The sequence below is a fragment of the Monodon monoceros genome, unplaced genomic scaffold (assembly GCF_005190385.1).
Source record: "Monodon monoceros isolate NGI ecotype Baffin Bay Population unplaced genomic scaffold, NGI_Narwhal_1 Super_Scaffold_20, whole genome shotgun sequence".
NCBI classification, from domain to species: Eukaryota; Metazoa; Chordata; class Mammalia; order Artiodactyla; family Monodontidae; genus Monodon; species Monodon monoceros.
In genome coordinates, this window is record NW_021703777.1 from 56,702,101 (window position 1) to 56,722,499 (window position 20,399).

Sequence of the window (20,399 nt, forward strand, 5' to 3'; positions counted from 1 at the left end):
GTTACAATTTACAAAACCCTCCTACTTATTCCTAACAATATTGAATAAAAAGTACATTTTACCATCAAGTTTAGAATGAACTTCAATTAAATTCAACCCAAATTCAAGTATTACTTCATAGTATGATAGTACTATGCTTGATACTAGAAATAGAATGATGATGACCAAGAAGTCTGAATGAAAAAAGTGATAGGATCCTTGTAAGACTAAGCGAGGCAATATGTATAAAACATTTTTTCCTGTGTCTGACACAAATACATACTTAATGAATGAGAGTGGTGTTTACCATTAATAATAACAAGCTATACTCTCTGCCTCTACCTTGTAGGTGTTCACAGTGTACTTAAACACAGCAAAAAAATGCTTGGCATTTGCAAGTGTAGGAAAAGGGTGTTTACTTAACATGGTCAAAGTACTCTGTTATATGCAAGTTTAATTTTTATTCCCTTGGGTTAAGGGTGAATAAAGCTAGGAAATTATATTCTACCATATAATATCTGCTAACCAGGTAAGTTAGAAAAACACCATCACAGCACTTTAAAGGACGAGCCTGGAGACTCCTCAATAAGAATGCCAGATGTCTTGTTCCTATTTTATTTTAATCAACATCAAATGCTTTTATAGTTCACTAAATAATATCATTTGTTAATGTCTCAAGTTTGTGATGCTTAATCTTTGGCTATAGCCTATTTTTAATATATATGCACCAAGCAGGACCATCTGTTTATTCTGAACTTAAAAAAATATTGTCAGCATGTGGATGTGCTGAATGTAATTTATGTTTGCACATGAAACTTAATGCCTGGCATTATTCTAGTTCATTGATTATCTGCCAATGGAACCATGTTTATATTACTCATTTTATTATAGAAAAAAAGTTTAAAAAAATAGACACAGCTTTCCAAATATGCCCAAATATTTTAGATTTTTTTCAGAGTATAAATTGTAACTGTCAACAATTAGCAACTGTATAAATTAGCATTTAGTATTAGACTTCTGATCAAACATAAGATGCTACCTAAAGGAAGACTATACACATTACTATACAGAATAAATACAGTACTGTTTTCACCAGCTTTATTACTAGTGGTTTACCATATTAGAAGGTGGAATGTATCTGGTAACTGGCAAACTTTTATGTAGCAAAATATTCAAAGTATCATCCTTAGTAATAAAATGGAGGACATTTTTCAGAAGTTAATGTCTTTTCTTGGTTATTGACAGGAACTTACCTAAACTGAATTGCTAGTGATGTTGTGAAGAATTCATAGGTAGGGTTCTATCATTAACTGCTAAGGCTGTCAACAAACTGTATAGAAAAACAATGAAACAAAACCAAACCAAAAATAAAACAACAGAGTTTCAACTGAAGAGTGTGCCTCAATTGGTATATTTGAGTCTCAATATTCACCTCTGCTTAGGATTCTAATTCAGCTTCCAAAATAAATTCCCACCCAAACACCTTCATTGAGTGCTTCTGTCTGTAATACAGACATGATTTTGGGGTAGAGTATTTTGTGAGTAGTTAGAAAGCAAACTAAAGGTTGAGGACAGAGGATCCTTGGTGAGGACACATGTCCTTCAGAACTGCAACTTCTAATGAGCCCTGCTAAGAATTCCATTGTGCTGATTTACAAATCTGCTACAAAAATAACAAAGTAGACTTTCATTTCAGTTATAACACACAAAATTGGGAAATATGTCTGAAAAGCATAGAAAACTTATTTGCATACAGAAATATATAATAATCCCATTAAATTAAGTACAAAATTGTAACAAACTTGTTTTAACAATGAAAGGTTTAAAAATAATAGTGCTTCTAGATGAAACTATTTTTTTTTTAAAGTCCTGATTAATGAGACGTATGGGAAGAAAAATTACTATAATGGTGAATGCTGACTCAGGATCTTATTTTTATTAAGTAGTTTATAGTGAGGGCTGTGACTATTTTTTCTATTTATAGTGGCAGCTCTGGTTAATTACCTTGTAATGTATTGTGACATTAATGCACTAGTAAACTATTGGAATTTACACTCCTATTCAGTAATAAAATCTATAAGTTGAAGAATGCATATAAAGTTATCACAGTCATAAATTATGTGACCAAATGCCATGTATGATCACATTAAACAATAGAATCTCTCAAATTTACTCATCGGGGGTAGGTGCCACTGAATTTATTATATACTTCAGCTATTTTGAAATATAGATTTCAACATTTTTTTCAAGGTTATTTGGTAACTTGTTACTACATTTTCCATATGGTTACTAAGAGCATGTTGGTCACAATTAAAATACACAATACCAAAAAAGAAATACATTTTGACAAACAAGTGCATCAATTTCACAAAATATTTTTTCCCTAAAAAGTGAGTGCAAAAGTGAAAGAAATCAAGAGAATAGAAAGGAGGTAGTATGGTGACATGTGGATTAAAACCAAAATGATTCATAATCTACATATAGAACTTAAGGGAATGAAAAAGAAATGAAAATGTCACATATACTTTTTGAAAAATAATTATATAATTATTTTTTAAAATAGAGGTTAAAAAACAATTCCAAAGTTACCAATAATTAGTTCACTATCTCAAATATTCAAAGCACAATCACTGTTAAAAAAAAAAGGTACCAAGTAATCCAAACTATTTGAGATAAGAACAGAATAAAATGGCAAAGTATCTGAAACAATCTGATACGTAATTGTATGTTAGAGAATTCATACTTTCTACTGAAAAATTCCCTGTTCTAATATTGATAGCTATATTAATACATTTTAAACATTGTTTTGTATTGCTCCCTTGATGGATATCAAAAAGCTTAAGTATGATTTTCCTATGAAAATATAGTCAAGTCTGTAAAATACACAGGGAATTAATATATAAAGCAATAATTCCTAAAACATGAACATGCATGTACACTAGTGGAAATTGGTACAGGGAGGGAAAGAAAGAGAATACAGAGAACTGTAGGTCAGTGGGGGAAGGGGACTATCAAGACATAGCTCTCATTTTCTCAATATGTATAAAATTATAGTAGAAAAATAGAAAAAATAGATATCTAATGTGGTTTTTCAGGTAGTTCAAAGGATATTGCTATATAATCACACAAAAATGATTAGAGACAGTATTTCAAAGTATTTAAAGAACCTAATTTATCTTATTGTATAAATTCAAATCAAAACCTATAATATACATGAGAGACTCCCTCTCTGTACATAGATATAGATAATGTACAGGTCATTTGTGTAATTTGACTGTGCATAAATATCAAAAATGTACACTATAATTAGAAACAGTAAATGCAGATGAGGGGTGAGAGTTGAAAGTTGAAAGGAAATACTTCGTGGTTCCAAAGCAATGATATTGCCAACTCTTACCATTTCCAATATTTGTTTTTAAGTAAAATATTAGATAGTTTTAAGAAAAAAAGCACAAGATGTTTTGCAATGTTATTTTGGTGATTTATACAAATCTCTTTATTTATTCAATTAAATGTTCTTTTTTTTTTTTTGAAACTTACGGGACTATGGCACATGAGCTAATGACTATAACTGCAATTGCATTAATCACAGTAGTTTAGGAGAGTCTCTGGGTCAATGCATGTAGAGGAACTATGTGAGAACTAGAAGTTATCAAGACAATTCTTCTAAGGTAGAGAGCACAATTTGAGGTAGATATAAAGCAGAGATCACTGCTGGATTCTAGTAAATCATTCTTCACCAGGTCAATACCATCACTACTTTTACTAAGATGATGCCACTTTAAAGCGAAGCTCTTAATAATGCCTACTTGCCTACTTGCCTACTAACTCTTCAGGGTCTAGTTTATGTCAGGTTATTTGCCAGGAACTTGACACTAACTGTTTCACTTAATCATCTTTAAAAACTTGTTTTACAGTTGATAGACAGAAGCTGCCTAAGGTCGTGCAGGTCTGCCTGGTTCCCAGTCTCTTCCCATATGTCACAACAGCAAACCCCAAAGTTCGTATCAATAGTAATAGCCACATATTATCTAGGGCTTACCAGATGCCAGACTCTATTCTGTATCATCCTTAATCCTCACAAAGACACTGTGAGGATTTCTTATTTCTGAACTTCTGTGTGGTAGTTGAGGAAATTAAAGATAAGAAAGGTCTAGAACTCCCAAATTTAAGTTTATTGGCTATAAATCCCTTCATTTTATCACTCAATTTTTGTCTTGCTTCATTCTAAATTTATTTTACTCTTTATCTGCATAGCTACAGTAGGTTGAAATGGCCCAAATTCCTCTCCTTCCTGTATCCATGGTCCTTTGGATTATGGTTCCTCCATCAAGAGATGGAGTCCATTTCTTAAGTCTAGTGTTGCCTATGTGACTGGCTTTGGCCAATGGGACATAACAAACATGAAACAAGTAGAGTCTTAAATAATACCTAAACTTTGGGACTTTCCTACTCATTGCAGGGAATCCTGTCACAATGGGAATGAGCTGGGGCTAGCCTGCTGGAAGATGAGAGCCATATGGCCACCACTGCAGATGACATCAAGGTGACTACCAAACATGTGAATGAATTTCCTCCCCTGAAAATCCAACCAGCCTGCTAACTACTAAACATCCAGCCTCAGTCAAGTCAGCACATATGCGATTCAACCAACTCTGAGAACTATAAAAATGTTTCCTGTTTTAAGCCACTAACTTTTGGAGTCGATCATTACACTGTCACACCCATGACTTTATAGTATTCTTCCCAAATAATACTAGGATCATGTCTGAAGAACTGAATTATATTAAAGTCACCAACTTGCATAAATAGGTCTCCATCTTTGGTGGGAACAACATTCTACTAAGAATTAACATGTCTAAAACAAGGCATCCATTTAAAATTCATCTCTTCCTGATGATGAGAAATTACGTCATAAGCATCCAAGTAGTTAATCAATATAGAAACCTTAGAGGCATTTCTGCTCTTTTCCCTGTATCAGTTCAGCCAATGCCATGTCTCTTCAAAACACTTCTCGGACCCTACCATTGCCACCAACACACTCCTAACTAATTTCCCAATCATCTTTTACCTGGATTACTGAAATGGTTTCCCTCTGTCAATCTTTCATCATCTACACTGATTTCAGAGATACTTTTCCCATATCAAGAACTGATTCTGTTATGATGTAACACCCCACTAACTTAGGAAAATTTTTTTAAAAATTAAAAATATTTGATGATTTTTTTCCAGGATAAAGTACAAACTCCTTGGCATGAGACACAGAATCCTTCACAGTCTCCCTCATTACATCTTCCCAGTCTCTTCCTCTAAAACTGCTCCCATTTTACTGTGCACTCAAGCACATTTCCTTAAAAATATCACAACTTTCAGGTTTCCCTGGTGGCACAGCGGTTGAGAGTCCGCCTGCCGATGCAGGGGTTCGTGCCCCGGTCCAGGAAGATCCCACATGCCACGGAGCGGCTGGGCCCGTGAGCCATGGCCGCTGAGCCTGCGGTCTGGAGCCTGTGCTCCGCAACGGAAGAGGCCACAACAGTCAGAGGCCTGCGTACCGCAAAAAAAAAAAAAAAAAAAAATCACAACTTTCACATATAACATATTTTGGTTCATTCTGCTTCTTCTTTGTAAGGTTCTCTTATTGTCCCTGCTCAGTTTTCTTCTTGAAAAATGAGGATACATCTTTCACAATTTAGGTTGTCACCTTCACTTTCAGTCACTTAGAAATCATTTTAGGAGTTCCTATTGTGTGCCAAGCACAGACCAGTGGCTGGAGGAGAAATAATAATTATGACACTCTTTGCCCTCAAGGATCTTACAGAAGGAAAAAGGGACATTCAAGCTGAAAAATACAGTGTTTTAGGAATAATAACTGAGGCAAGCACAGGGGATATTTGGAGGACAGAGGCATGTACTTAGCTCCTGCCTAGTACATGGGAAGACTTAACAGAGGAACTGAAGGTAAAGCAGAGCATTGCAACACTGGTAGAAACTTACTAGGTAGAAAAGAAAAGGTAAGAGACTCCTGGCAGAAGAAATAGCATGTATAGAAAACATGTTCTTAAAAGTCAGATCTAATGACTTTTATTGTATACTATTGAAAGTATAAGAAAATATACCATGCCACTGGGACAAAGTGAGGAGAGTGGGAGGGAGGGGTGGAAGGGAGGAGATATGGAGATATGTGTATATGTATAGCTGATTCACTTTGTTATACAGCAGAAACTAAAACACCATTGTAAAGCAATTATACTCCAATAAAGATGTTAAAAAAATAAAATAAAATAAAAATAAAGCTATGTTCCCCTTTGAAAAAAAAAAAGAAAATATACCATATTACTTTAAATTGAAAATTTAACCTTAGGATATTTGGTATTTATAAAATTAAAAGTTTGTCTATTATTACATTAGTTTGAACATTATAAAACATTTAAAAATCATTAATTTTTAAAAGTAGAAAGATAAATTCTGTATTTAGATTATGAGATAAATGTTACTTTTAATTTCTATTTTGTATGACTAGTTATTTTTAAAAATCTTTAAACAGATGGCATCAATTTAAATACATAATTTTAATTTATATATTTTAAAACTAAATTATCATATTAATAATAAAATGACTTTTAAAAGGAATAATAAAATATAAGATATCACTTTGCAAGGAAATAAATCTGTCAATATGACTTAGATTAAGACATCTTAACTTATTTTAAAATAAAAAAGGGTAGTAGAAGAAGAAATTTCCAATAAACAAAAGTAACGGTTATCTGGTAATCTTTAAATCTAGGTTTGTTTTCAACTAGTCTTCCACTATGGATCCTCATTTCTTATTTCGTTTACAAACATTTCTCAAAACAATATTTCACATCTTATTATAAATAAGACTTACTCTTTCTGCTATTACGTTCCTTACACACCATTTTCCTCCTGTTTTTTAATAGGCACTGCATTGTAAGATACATATTTACAGTTATCTTTAATTTAATTGTCTTCAACAAAGAATGAATAAACTTCTTTTTCTTTAAACTAAAAAAAAAAGAATACAACTCACCTCTAACAGGGGGTCTTTCTAGCTCAGAGTCAAGGTGAATTGGTGGAGAGATGTATGGTACCTGTCCATGATGTGCCTGTCCTGTGGACCCAAAAATAAATGTTAAGATATTATGTCTTCTTACATTTTTTTTGGTTTTATAATGTCATACATCTCTCTTCACACTGAATTACTAACCATTATAGAGTGCAGGCAGATCTATCCAAACACAGAATCATTATGTGTCATCCAAACATCAAGCAATTAAATCAGTCCTTCTTAAGCCATCTACTTTGTTGTTGTTGTTAAATCACAAGTTTATTGTTGAGTGACACTTTAAAAAATACAATAAAAGTGATTGACAAGAAAAATGAAATGCAAAAACTAAAGACATAAAATACAAGTCCCCATTTTTCATTGTTAAACAGACACTAAGTACTCTATCAATTTGCTTTAAGTGTTTCTAAACATTTACTCTTAATTTTTGCATTTATTTCACTGCAGATCAGTAATAAATGGTCTGCAGACTGGCATCTATGTCAGATAACACTTTGAATAGCACTTACTTAGATAACTTTACAACCCTAATTAATTTATACCTTATCTTTATGATTACTTTTAAACTTTTTACTTATTATTTGAGTAGAAAACTACTACTTGCTTATTGTACTTGATGAAAAAATAATAACTAACCACAATATAAAAAAGCAGGTAGATGGATTCATTCTCTGTTTCTTGTAAAGCATTCTGCTAGTTCACATGCATATCTGTAATACATTTTCTGTCTCATGAGTTAAAGTTGATTTGAAGGACTAGACGCTGACTGAAAAAAATTGCTAGCTTAAAAACAAAAGTTTTCTGATGCTCAAAGTAGCTATAGCTTGTATACTGATAATCCAGTAAGCAATTAGGATTTTAAGGCAAGAAAGCATAATTACAGAGTTCAATTTCTAAAGCTACTTTATATAAAGAAGGTTTGGGTAAAAGTACAGAACCCACAGCTTTCTTTCTATAATGGGAATATGCAGTTATATTTTATACATTTACTATAGCAATCTACAGGGTTGTTAATCTCTTTTCCTAAACAAGAAAAGTTAATGATACATAGATTATGATAACAATTAGAGTAACCTTCCTGTTTCAAGTAATATTCGACTTGTAATAAACTCTGCTGATTTCTCTTATGAGGCACATTTCAAATAATTAATATGGCTCCCTGTTGATAGTAGCTGCTATTGCTCCCAGCATTTTTCTAGCTAACAGCAGACACAGTGGAGAGGCTGTAATACACAGAGCTCCTCATAATGGTAACTAAGAATATTATGCTTTCACTGGTCATGTTTCAGTGGAATACTAAAAGCACTATTATAAAAGAAATGACAGCGATTGTGCACTGCTAGCAGTCCATGTGTAATATAGCTTATTAAAAACTTCAGATTATCTTAATTATAAAAACACCTGATGTTTACCTCTGTTGCATACTTGGTTGCAAAAACATTTTTATTTTTAAGGTCTTGTGTCATTACAAATGAATTGGTTTGAAACTTTATTGATCATGTAAATGAAAATAAGAATCTTTCACTTTATATTGGTTCAAAATAACATCAGCATATAAAATAGTATTGATTTCATGTCAAACCAAGGAACATGGCTTTTACTACATATAATAATAACCACTACGCATTCATACATACATCATCTCCTTTTATGCAACCAATATCACTATAAGGATTTAAAGGTAGGTAATACATTAATACACACATTTTTAAATCAAAGATACAAGCAGAGGAGATTAAGTAACTAACATGCAGATAGTAAACAGCAAGGCCAGTCATATTTTGACTTCAAATTTCAAGTGTTTTCATCTATATCATAATATTTTTCTCAAAGAAGGTATATTAAACCTGAAAATAATGCATATAGATTTTAGTGATTAAACTCTGACAAGTAACTGCTTTTGGGACTGTTACCTCTACATTTATAATGAAGTAAACAGTCCCTTTAAATGCCACATATGCCTTTGTTCTTGGGATAAGCATGTAACCTCGACAGTACTCAACACAGGTACTTTAGGCAGTACAAGTTCACAGTGTGTATATCCCTAAGGGAAAATGGGGATATCAAAGAGCCAGTGGAATGGAATGGGGATTATTGATGGTCAAATTCTGAACCTGGTTTGCCACAATTTCCATTCTCTCTCCAAGGAGAAATCTAGCAAACTGCAGGATGCAGTATGGCAGGGAAAGTCACAGTGGTAGGCATTGACTGGGACTCTAAGCCTTAGAGAAAGGTGAGAAATGCAGTAATGGATTCCAATCTGGTAACTGAAATTTCTGATCTACAGAATCACAAAATCACAACTATTTTCAGAGCAACTATTGATGACAAAGAGTGGAAACCAGAAGAAAAGATCTTCTACAACTAAAGATATAAAGAAGGAACCACAACGAGATGGGTAGGAGTAGGTGGAATCACGATATAGTCAAGAGCTGTACCCCTGGATGGATGACCCACAAGGGGGATGATAATTACAATTGCAGAGGTTGTCTACAAAGAGTGAGAGGTCTGAGCCCCACATTAAGCTCCCCAGCCGGGGGGTCTTGTACCAGGAAGACAAATCCCCAGAACAGTTAGTTTTGAAGGCCAGTGGGGCTTAGTGTCCAGAGAGCCAGAGGGCTGTGGGAAATAGAGACTCCACTCTTAAAGGACATACACAAAATCTCACATGCTCCAGGACCCAAGGCAGAAGCAGTAAGTTGAAAGAAGCCTGGGTCAGACCCACCAGTTGATCTTGGAGAGCCTCAAGAAGAGGCAGAAGGCAACTGAAGCTCACCGTGGAGATAAAGACACTGGTGGCAGCCATTTTGGGGAGCTCATTCTTCCACGTGGACACTAGTAGTGGTAAATGTCATTTTGGAATCTTCCCTCTAGCCTATTAGCACTGGGACCTGGTCTGCCCACCAGCTTGTTTGCACCAGTACTAGGATGCATAAGGACAAGTAACTAACTGGGTGAGGCTGCCTTAAGACCCCCTGAGTCCACAGCCATCTCAGGACATGGCCCTGTCCACCAGAGGGCCCAGGATCTGGGCCTACATACTACTGCACAAACACTAGACCTGGGGCCCCCAGGTCTCTGCAGCCAGAGACCCTGGGTCCCAGCCCTGCCCATCAGCAGGTAGATACCAGCCCCAGGACCACCAAAGCCCTGCAGCCTGCTTTGTCAGGACCCAGCCAACCCACCAAAAGGCCAGCACCAGCCTTAAGATCACTTGGGCCCTGGCCCTGCCCACCAGCACCAGCTTTTTAAAAATTTATTTATTTATTTATTTTGGGCTGCTTTGAGTCTTCATTGCTGTGCATAGGCTTTCTCTAGTTGCGGTGAGCAGGGGCTACTCTTTGTCGCAGTGCGCGGGCTTCTCAATGCAGTGTCTTCTCTTTGTTGCAGAGCACGGGCTCTAGGCACACGGGCTTCAGTAGTTGTGGCACACAGGATTAGTTGCTCCACGGCATGTGGGATCTTCCCGGACAAGGGCTTGAACTTAAGTCCCCTGCATTGGCAGGTGGATTCTTAATCACTGCACCATGAGGGAAGTCCCCCCAACACAAGCTTTGTGACACCTTGGGCTCCTCAGCCAGTGGCCCAGGATCCAGCCCAACACCAGCCTGACACCAGATTTGGGTCACCCCAAAACCCATAGCCAGCCATGTCAGGAACCGGCCCACCTACCAGCAGGCTGATAGTAGATCTGTGAACCCCAGCCCTGAAACCACCCACCCCAGAATCTGGCTCTGCCACCAGTGGGTCAGTATTAGCCCCAGGACCCTGTGGCATTCTGCAGTGAGCAGCCTCACAACCCAGCCCTGCCAACCAGCAGGTGCCAGCTTCTGCAGGGTCTGGCAACCAACTGGACCAGGGGCCAGCCACACCTACCAGGCCACCCACCGTAGTCAGCCCTCCATAACAGAAGGATCCATGCAGTCCACAAAGGGGACACCCCTAGAGTATATAGTTCTGGTGACCAGAGGGAAGTTTGCTGCTGGGATGCACAGGATGCCTCCTACAAAAGGCCACTTCCCAATGTTGGGAAATGTAACCAACCTACAAGATACATAGAAATAAAAACAGAAAATTAGGCAAAATGAGGCAACAGAGGAACATGTTGCAACGGAAGGAATAAGATAAAACCTCAGAAGAAGAACTAAGTGAAGTAGAGATAGGAAATCTACCTGATAAAGTGTTTATTTTAAGGTAATGACCATAAAGATGATCAAAGAACTCAAGAGAAGAATGGATGAACACAGTGAGAAGTTGAACAAACAGTTAGAAGACAGAAAGAAGAACTAAACACACCTGAAGAATACAAGAACTTAAATAAAAAATACACTGTAAGGAATCAACAGATTAGATGATACAGAAGAACAGTCAGTGAGCTGTAAGTTATAGTAATGGAAATCACCAAAGCTGAAGTGAAAAAATAGAAAGAAATGAAGTCATTTTAAGAGGTCTCTGAGACAACTTCAAGTGTACTAACATTCTCATCACAGGAGTCTCAGAAGGAGAAGAGAGAGAGAAAGGGATAGAGAAAATATTTGAAGAAATGGTAGCTGAAAACTTCCCTAACCTGGGAAATGAAACAGACATCCATGTACAGGAAGCACAGAGACTCCCAGACAGGATCAACTGAAAGAGGATCACGCCAAGACTCATTGTAATTAAAATGACAAAAATTAAATATTAAGGGAGAATATTAAGAATTAATGCAAAATAATAGTAATAATAATAAACTCCAGTTAAAACCATAAATAACGTTCATAAAAATTTCTCTTGGACTTTATGGTGAATAATATTCAGCAAAAAAATGCAATCAGCTCAAAAAGAGCATAGGGAGGTAAAAAGCATGACAAACACATGTTTTAAAAATATAACACATTTTCCACCATATTTGACTGTCTTATACTAGTCTCACCTGGTCCTCATAACCACAGCTTTGTATATCAAAATATGTGATGTGCTCCTTTTATTTTTGTCCTTACTTTTCCAAATTAAAAAAGATACATATCTGCTTATTTTTCCTTCTGAATTTTATTGCATTTTTTTCTAAATTTTAAAGTAAAAAATCATATTGAGATTTTATTAGAATTACATTAATTCTATAAACCAATTTGGAGAATAAATATTTTTAATAGTTTGTCTTCATGTATCTTAAATGGACTGCTTTTTGTCTGAATTGCTTTTTAATAAATAGGAATAAATTTTTTTGAAGTTTTCTATATTTTGGTTATAAGAATATTTCATTGTGTAAGTATTCTATTTTCCCCATTTTGAATAAAATCTCTAAATTTTCTTGATGACTTTCATTTAACTTTTTTGACCTTTATTGTTGTAATTATTAGTTATTGAGTCTACCTTACTAGCTCCTTAGAGCTAGACACACTGATAATAATATTTTGGTGATGCCCTGTGATCTTTGTTTCTTGTAAGAAGTGTATTCCCAGGTTAAGATTCATCTATATACCCTTGTATTTAATTATTTTGTGCTGCAGAATTTAAATTTTAAAGATTGAATTTATAGGACATGAATTTTAGGTGACAGAGTTTCCTGGTGTTGCTATTCACATGTCATTTTATCTTTAAGTCCCTACAAAGTAATTACCAAAGGAATAAGCATTGCTTAATGACAGATTTCATAAAAGAACTACAAAGAATTAAAAAGTGGGAGGAAAAAATGCTTCTTGGTTCATGGCTTAGGAGTCTAGAAGAATAATGGCAACAAGGTAATGGGTGGGTAGCTTATGAATTAGATTTTATTCGATTTTTAGTGTAGGTAAATGATACATTTGCATGAAGATGTCATATATATGCATTTATATATACATGTATGTACATACATACTTGTATATATGTGTACATTTATATGAAATATATACTTATATAATTTATATATCATACAATTCACCCATTTCAAATATACAATTCAATGTTTTTAGTACATTTATAGATTTGTGCAACCACTACCACAATCAATTGAGACTACTTTCATCACCATAAAAAGAAATTTGAAGCCTCTCAGCAGTCACTCCCCATTTCCTCCCAACCCACCCTAGTCCTGGGCAACCACTCATCCCCTTTCCATCTCTATAGATTTACCTGTTCTGGACATTTCACGTAATTGGAATCATACAAATATATAGTCTTCTGTGATCAGTTTCCTTCATTCAATTTAATTTTTCAAGGCTCCATAGGGTAGCATGAATCAGTACTTAATTCCTTTATGCTGCCAAATAATATTCCATTGTAAAAACATACCATATTTATTGTATCCATTAATCAGCTGATGGACTTTGGGGATAATTTCCACTTTTTGACTATTATGAATAATCCTGCTATGAACCTTCATTTAAAAGTTTTTGTGTGGACATATGTTGCATTTTTCTTGAATACACATACCTAGAAGTGGAATTTTTGGGTCGTATAGTAAACTCCATGTATAAACTTTTGTGGAAATGTCAGTCTGATTTCCAAAGAAGCTATACCATTTTACTTTTCATTAGGAATGTATGAGGGTTCCACTATCACAGAGATGTTTTTCAGGGTTTTTTGCTTGTTTGCTTGTTTGTTCATTTTAAGGTGATAGTCTAGTTAATCAGGATTGATGAGATCTGAAATAATTAATATTAAGACAATTGTGAAATCTGGGAAGGGAATAATCTCCCCAAATGAACACAGAAGAGTAAAGCATAGGGTTTGGGTCAGAAGTTGTACAGTTCATCCACATTGCAAGAGTAGAAGGAAAAAAATGATCTGGCCAAAAAAACGGAAACAAAGAAAGAGCTGCTCACATTCTGAAATGAAAATGTGTGAACTATCTATCCAGTGTCAGGTATACCAAAGATGTAGAAGATTTAAGGGTGCTGGTTAGTAGAACCCAAAAGGCCATTATGGATTTTGGAAAAGCCATTATTTTTCTATTTTCAATCTCTTTTTCAACTTTCATTTAATTTCTATTTCTTTGAGGAATTCTCTGCAATTTCTACTAAAGTTCTAATATAGTAAAGACTTGACCAGCACTAAGTACAGGAAAAGGATTTTTTTTGGTCCTCTTTCTACTGTCAATACTTTACTTGCACATCAGAGCACAGCAATACATTTTTAGAACCATAGAGTTTGGAGGGAGAAAGACATTTGATATCTTATAATCCCAAACCTACATTTTTAGAATAAGGAAGCTGACATCTTGATAAATTGGTGACTTTCAAAAGTCAAATCAAGGTGGTGGTTGTCAAGAGTGATGTCAGAGGACAGTAAGAAAGGGGATGCAGCTAGCCTGCAGAAAACTGCCCTCAACCCTCTCTTACTTCTGAAGCCTTACTTAGCAAGCAATTATTTTCAAGTTGTGTGGGCCATGAGCTTTCAGGTTGTTGAGACATTAAAAGGGTTGAAAACTATTTATTTATAAAAATATGTATATTTTTTTCGATTTGGCTCTGCCTATAAACTAAAGGCAACTTAGCCTAACAGGTAAGATCATGCCCAGGAAACAGAACTGCCAGTGTTGGTATTTGGACTCTGCCACATTTTAGCCATAGAATTATTAACCGTATAAGTTATTAGCCAGCAACTATCAAGCTGTTTAACTTCTATGTGCCTCGATTTCCTCATTTGTATAATGGGGATTACAATAGCACTGACCTCATAGAGGTGTTCTGAAAATTAGATATATGTATAGATATGTAGTAATTAGAACAGTGCATCGTATGTAGCAAAGTACTTAGAATTTTTAGCTATATTATTATTATTATGCTAAATTCATTCTTTCATTCATTAATTCACCAAACAATATTAACTGAGTGCCTCGTATGTGACAGGTGCCTTCTTAGGCGGGTGGCATACATCATAAAACAAAATAAATGATAATCCACACTCTTATGTAGGGGAAGACAGATAGTAAGCGTTTAACACAGTAAATATTATATGTGTGAGATGCTGAGGGCAATGGAAACAAATTAGAACAGGCTAAAGGGGATCTGAAGTAGGAGGGGCAGGTTGCAATTTTAAATAGAGTGATCGGGAAGGCCTAATTTAATTTCTATGAATAGATTTTGAAGAGTTCAAGAAAAGGCAAGAGGTATTATCTGACTTTTATATGAAATTGTAAAAAGATAAAAGTATAGATAAGAGTCCAAATCTAATTCTATTAATTAAGAATGAAAGAACAAAATGTGCTGGTAGCAGATGCTTTTGCCTAATATTTATTTCAAATTTTACACATATTCATAGACATATTAATAATGACACCAATGACCAATGAGTAAAAGAAGACATAAATAAAATACGGTGATATGTAATTGGGAAAATGAACACAACTTTATTGCTAAAGTAAAAACACATTTTACTACCATAAAGTCCCCATTGGTTTCTCCAGTTATACTATCTTTCAACTCAAATTTTCCTCATTTTCTATATAGTGCTGTAAACAAGTTTAATAGTTTATGGCTCTCCAGGCAGATTTCATACCTTCTTTTTGTTCGTTTCCTTTAAATTTTCAACTTCTGATTTTAATTATTTCCTCTAGAGATATGACATTTCCCCCTCCTTAAAAACAATAAAATAGATCTCACATTTTTGAACGTGGGGTTTTTAATGATATTGCCATTTTCCTTTTCCAAGCTTTAGAATGATAGCAGGTTACATCGCTGAATTTCTCTGCCCTATTATAATAATGATTCCATGTGGAATGTGGAAACCTATACTAAACTACATTGAAGAACGGCATATGGGATTTTTCTAAGTTTTTCAAATACTCTGAAAGTAAATGAGACTCCTCAAAAAAAGTTTAATTTTTTGTTGAAAATAATTTCAGCTACAAAAAAAATACCAGAGGTCAATGTGTTGGTTGTGCTGATGGAAAACTGCGTGTGCCTGACATTACAACAGATTGCTTTTTTTGTCTTTAAATCCCAGTCTGACTATAACCATCTGGCATCCAAAAAGTCAGCTTTCAGGTGCAGATATAAACACCAATCAAAAGTAATCATCAAAGAAAAGAGTTGTAAAGTTGTCAATTTAACACCTATCTTTTCACTCTGGTTTCCTTTTCCCCCTTCATCTTATTACTCACACTTATTTTCAGTGACTTTAGTAAAATATGAAGTAGCAGAGAAACAACTACATGCTTGACTTCTTATTGAGGATATAAAGTCATTGATGGAGGTGCAAAGGTCACTGACTGGCTTCTCTCCAGTGGATATTTCTTGCCACAAAGGAAACAAATCGAGTAATTTGGAGCAAAGGTAACTTTCTTGTGTTTTGTGTGTGTGTGTGTGTGTAGTTCTTCCAGCAAATATTTCTTCAGTACCCACTCCCACTCTGTGACCAGTATTAACAGTACCATATGAACAAGATAATACAATGCTCCAAAGAGAGGCTTCAGCTTAGATGCAGGGTTAAGAAATTGCAGTGAAGTATGATATGTACCTTGACAGAGGTGAGAGAAAAGAGTACAACAATAGCATTGAACTGAGGTAAGTGAAGTGAGGGAAGATGAGAGAAAGATGAGACTGAGGGAACAGCAATTAGTAGTCTAGTGAAAGAGTATGGCAGGCACGGGGAATCAGAAGGAATGATATGAGGGGAGGTCTGCTGATCAGATAAGTGAGAGGGCTAGGAGACAGGGACCCACAAAGGAGGGTGGGCAGAAAAGATGATTAAAAATAATGTAGGGCTTCCCTGGTGGCACAGTGGTTGAGAGTCCGCCTGCCGATGCAGGCGACACGGGTTCGTGCACTGGTCCGGGAGGATCCCACATGCCGCGGAGTGGCTGGGCCCGTGAGCCATGGCTGCTGAGCCTGTGCTCCGCAACGGGAGAGGCCACAACAGTGAGAGGCCCACATACCGCAAAAAATAAATAAATAAATAATAATAATGTAAAAATTCAAAAATGTACGAAAAAGGAAAGAATAAAAATTACATGTGAAGGGGAACAGAATATATCACCCCAAAGCATGCCACTCTGGCATATTGATTATTTTGAATTAAAGTTACTTGAGAAACAAATGGTATAAGAAAGACACTCTGACCCTCCTCTGTCTCCCTGAAAGCAGGAAATAAATCTCCCATGTGAAAGGTATCCTCTCTGCACAAGGAGGACAGAAGGCATCATTATCCCAGATAGGGAACTCAGGGCTGAGAAAGCTGCATAAACAAGCCCTGTTACTTCTTCACTAATTTACTACCCCAAGTCCAAACCCCTTTCTTACAATGGTCAATTCTTTGAGTCATATTTTTTTGGGCCTCCAGTACAAACAAAATCAAATCTGTTTTTCTCTTGCTAATCTTTATGTCAATTTAATTATTAGACCAGCCAAAGAATTTAGAAGGGGAAAAGGGACAAGTTTTCCACCTCTACACATGTTTATCACCCAGCTTCATCAATGGTTAATTCAGGGGCTATATTGTTTCACCGTTCTCCTCCTATGCCTCTTTCCCCATCCCAGAATAAGGGGAAGCAAATCCCAAACATCATATAATTTCATCTGTAAATTATTTGAGTATGTGTCTATAAGATATGAGTTCTTTAAAAACAACCACAATACCATTATGATACCTAAGAATTAGGAAGATACATTGTGAAATGAATTTAATGTAAAATTCAATGAAGCAATTGTCAGGAAGAAATCAGCCAGTCTGAAAGAAATGAAACCTGTTGGCCTGAAAAATACCTCATTGGTCCTAGGGCTGAAATTGTGTTGGACTGAGGAATGTTTTATATCAATGATGAATTTCAGGTGCTCACAGATATAGAGGGGACTCTATCTTATAAGCCATACAAATGCTTTCCTTTCTTTCACAAGCGTGAAAAACAGACTTGGTAGTTAAAATGATAAACACTGAATTTTGGATGCATCACTTCAAAATTATTCCTTGAAGTCTCAGAAACCTATTGTAGCAAGCCTTACAAAAATAAACTAGAAACAGAATAGAAAAAGAAAAATAAATCAGAGCATTTATCTTTCCTGAATGTCTAGTTTTTATAATTCTTCAAAAATAAACAGGAATGAACACTTTGGAAACTGAAGATCATAATAATAAAAAGTTATTTTCTAATTTTCTAAGAGACTAATACTAAGAAGCACTATGTGAGGTAAAAATTGCTTCCCATTTTAAAAATGCAGTAACCAAAGCTTTATAAGGTTAAGTGGATTTTCAGAGGTTACACAACAGTGTGTGTAGGAATCAGGTTTCAAGTCCAGAGACCATGTTCTTACTATGTAGCTTACTGCCTCCACACCCTATAAGTAGACCTACGAGGGTGGAGAGAGGCAAATATACTAAATTTCTGAAACATTAGAAATTCTTAGTCCTTTTCCAGGCTAACCTAAAATTAAGTGTTTACATTAATAAAAGACTAAATCACAGAACAATCAGGACTCTAAAATCACTTTTCTCAAACAATGAGCAAAACACTATGTTCTACTTAACCCTAGGTTAACTATATTAGCCTTCCCCGGACATTTGTTTTTAATTTTAGTGGAGGTCTTAAAAATGGTAGGGGTCAGTAATACAGATTTCCTTGAATCATTGTGATTCCAAAAGCTGGAAAAAAGACACTTGAAGCAGTCCTCCTCCCCACATGCACACTCACATCTTTCCTGTTGTTTATCATCATTGTACTAAGCCCATGTTTTGCATACAGTAGAATAAGGAGAAAGTATTTTACTATTGAGGTAGTTAATATTCAGGCCTATTCCACTGAAGGTGTGTATTCAGGGTGAGGAGCTGTGAAAAGCTAGTTTAGAAAAAACACAGGTGAACCTAATGAGCAGAACTGTGATGTTAGCATGAACACAGGGGTCCATAACTTCAGTTGGTCAATTAGCACAGGACATACAAGAGGCTGTTCCTAAGCCTCCTTCTCTTCCAGAGCAATTCTGATTTGGGAATTATACCTTCCTCAGATATTTTGCTTATAGCTTATGGTAGATAGAACACTGGTCCTTCCTAATCCTCAGGATCTGTAAATATGTTATTTTATATGGCAGGAGGGACTTTGCAGATGTGATTATGGTTGAGATGGGGAGATTATCCTTATGACAGTAGTTCTTGAAAGTCGAAAAGGGAGGCAGAAGAGTAAGTCAGAGTGGTGCAACGTGAGAAACACTACATAAGCTATTGCTGGCTTTGAAGATGGAGGAAGGGGACCAGAACCAAGGAATTGGGGCTGCTTCTAGAACTAAAAAAGACAAAGATCCTTTCCAGAGTCTACATAAAGAACTACTTTTAGCCTAATAAGACCTGTGTTGAACTTCTGTCTTAGAGAAATATAAAGTAATAAATTAGCATTGTTTAACCCTCTAAGTTTGCGGTACTTTGTTCCAGCAGTGATAGAAAACTAAGACACGATATAATAACTGGTATTTATTTTAATTCTAAAAATATCCTTTTCATATTAAATATACTAATTATTTGAACAGCTAATACATGGATATGGTATATATTCAACTGGGACAAAATGAAAGCCTCTAATCAACCTGATGGCTATCCACAGGCAATCTCTCTTTCTGGTATCTTGTGTACATTTCTGGAGTTATTCTAAACCCTTATAACACACACATATACACATACTCCACCATATATTTATTTATTTGAATTGCTGCCATATTAAAACACACTGATATTCTGCATTTTGTCAAGACTGCTCTAGAAGACAGTTCTAGAGCTTCAACGTTTAACCACATCTTTCTAATACATACGAATTCTTGCATACATTATTAAGAATGTATCATCACCTAAAATATCACCAGTGGCACAGATAGTTCTTTTAATCAGAAAGAGGAGATTACTTCACAAGGCAATGTAATAACTTGATGACTGCAACTAAATGATAAGCATAAAACACAACTATATATAATGAGATAGACAAAACAAAAATCAAAGAGATAGAATAGCTTCCTTAGAAATCATCTAGCCCAACTGCTGTAATTTACAGGGGGAAATAGGCCTAGACAAGGTATAGGACTCACGTAAAGTCACCCTCTAGCTAAGGGCAAGAGGCAGACATAGCATAATAGTTATATAACCCCTAGTTATGTGTTCTTTCCTTTATACTACTCTATCTCTTTATTTTTTTTAATTAGGATTTTTTTAGAACATTTAAAAATTCATAGCAAAATTAAGGAGGTACAGATTTCCCATGTATCCTGTCCCCACAAAGGTATAGATAGCCATTATCAATGTCCCCGACCACAGTGGTACATTTATTACAATTGATGAACTGACACTGACACATCATAATCACCTAAAGTCCACATAGTATTAGGGCTCATTCTTGGTGTTGTATATAGTCAATGGATTTGGACAAATGTATAATGACAACTGTCCATGATTATGATAT

General features: G+C 35.4%; 1 protein-coding gene across 4 annotated transcripts in view; it reads right to left on the reverse strand.

Moving 5' to 3' along the window:
* The window catches only part of ADGRL3 (adhesion G protein-coupled receptor L3), an 865,234-nt gene that overhangs the window by 260,448 nt on the left and 584,387 nt on the right, over positions 1-20,399 (reverse strand). For all 4 annotated transcript variants that reach the window (XM_029235469.1, XM_029235470.1, XM_029235468.1 and 1 more), the window contains one exon: positions 7,028-7,108. In XM_029235469.1, coding sequence (XP_029091302.1) covers positions 7,028-7,108 — 81 coding nt within the window. The remainder of the gene's footprint in view (positions 1-7,027; positions 7,109-20,399) is intronic.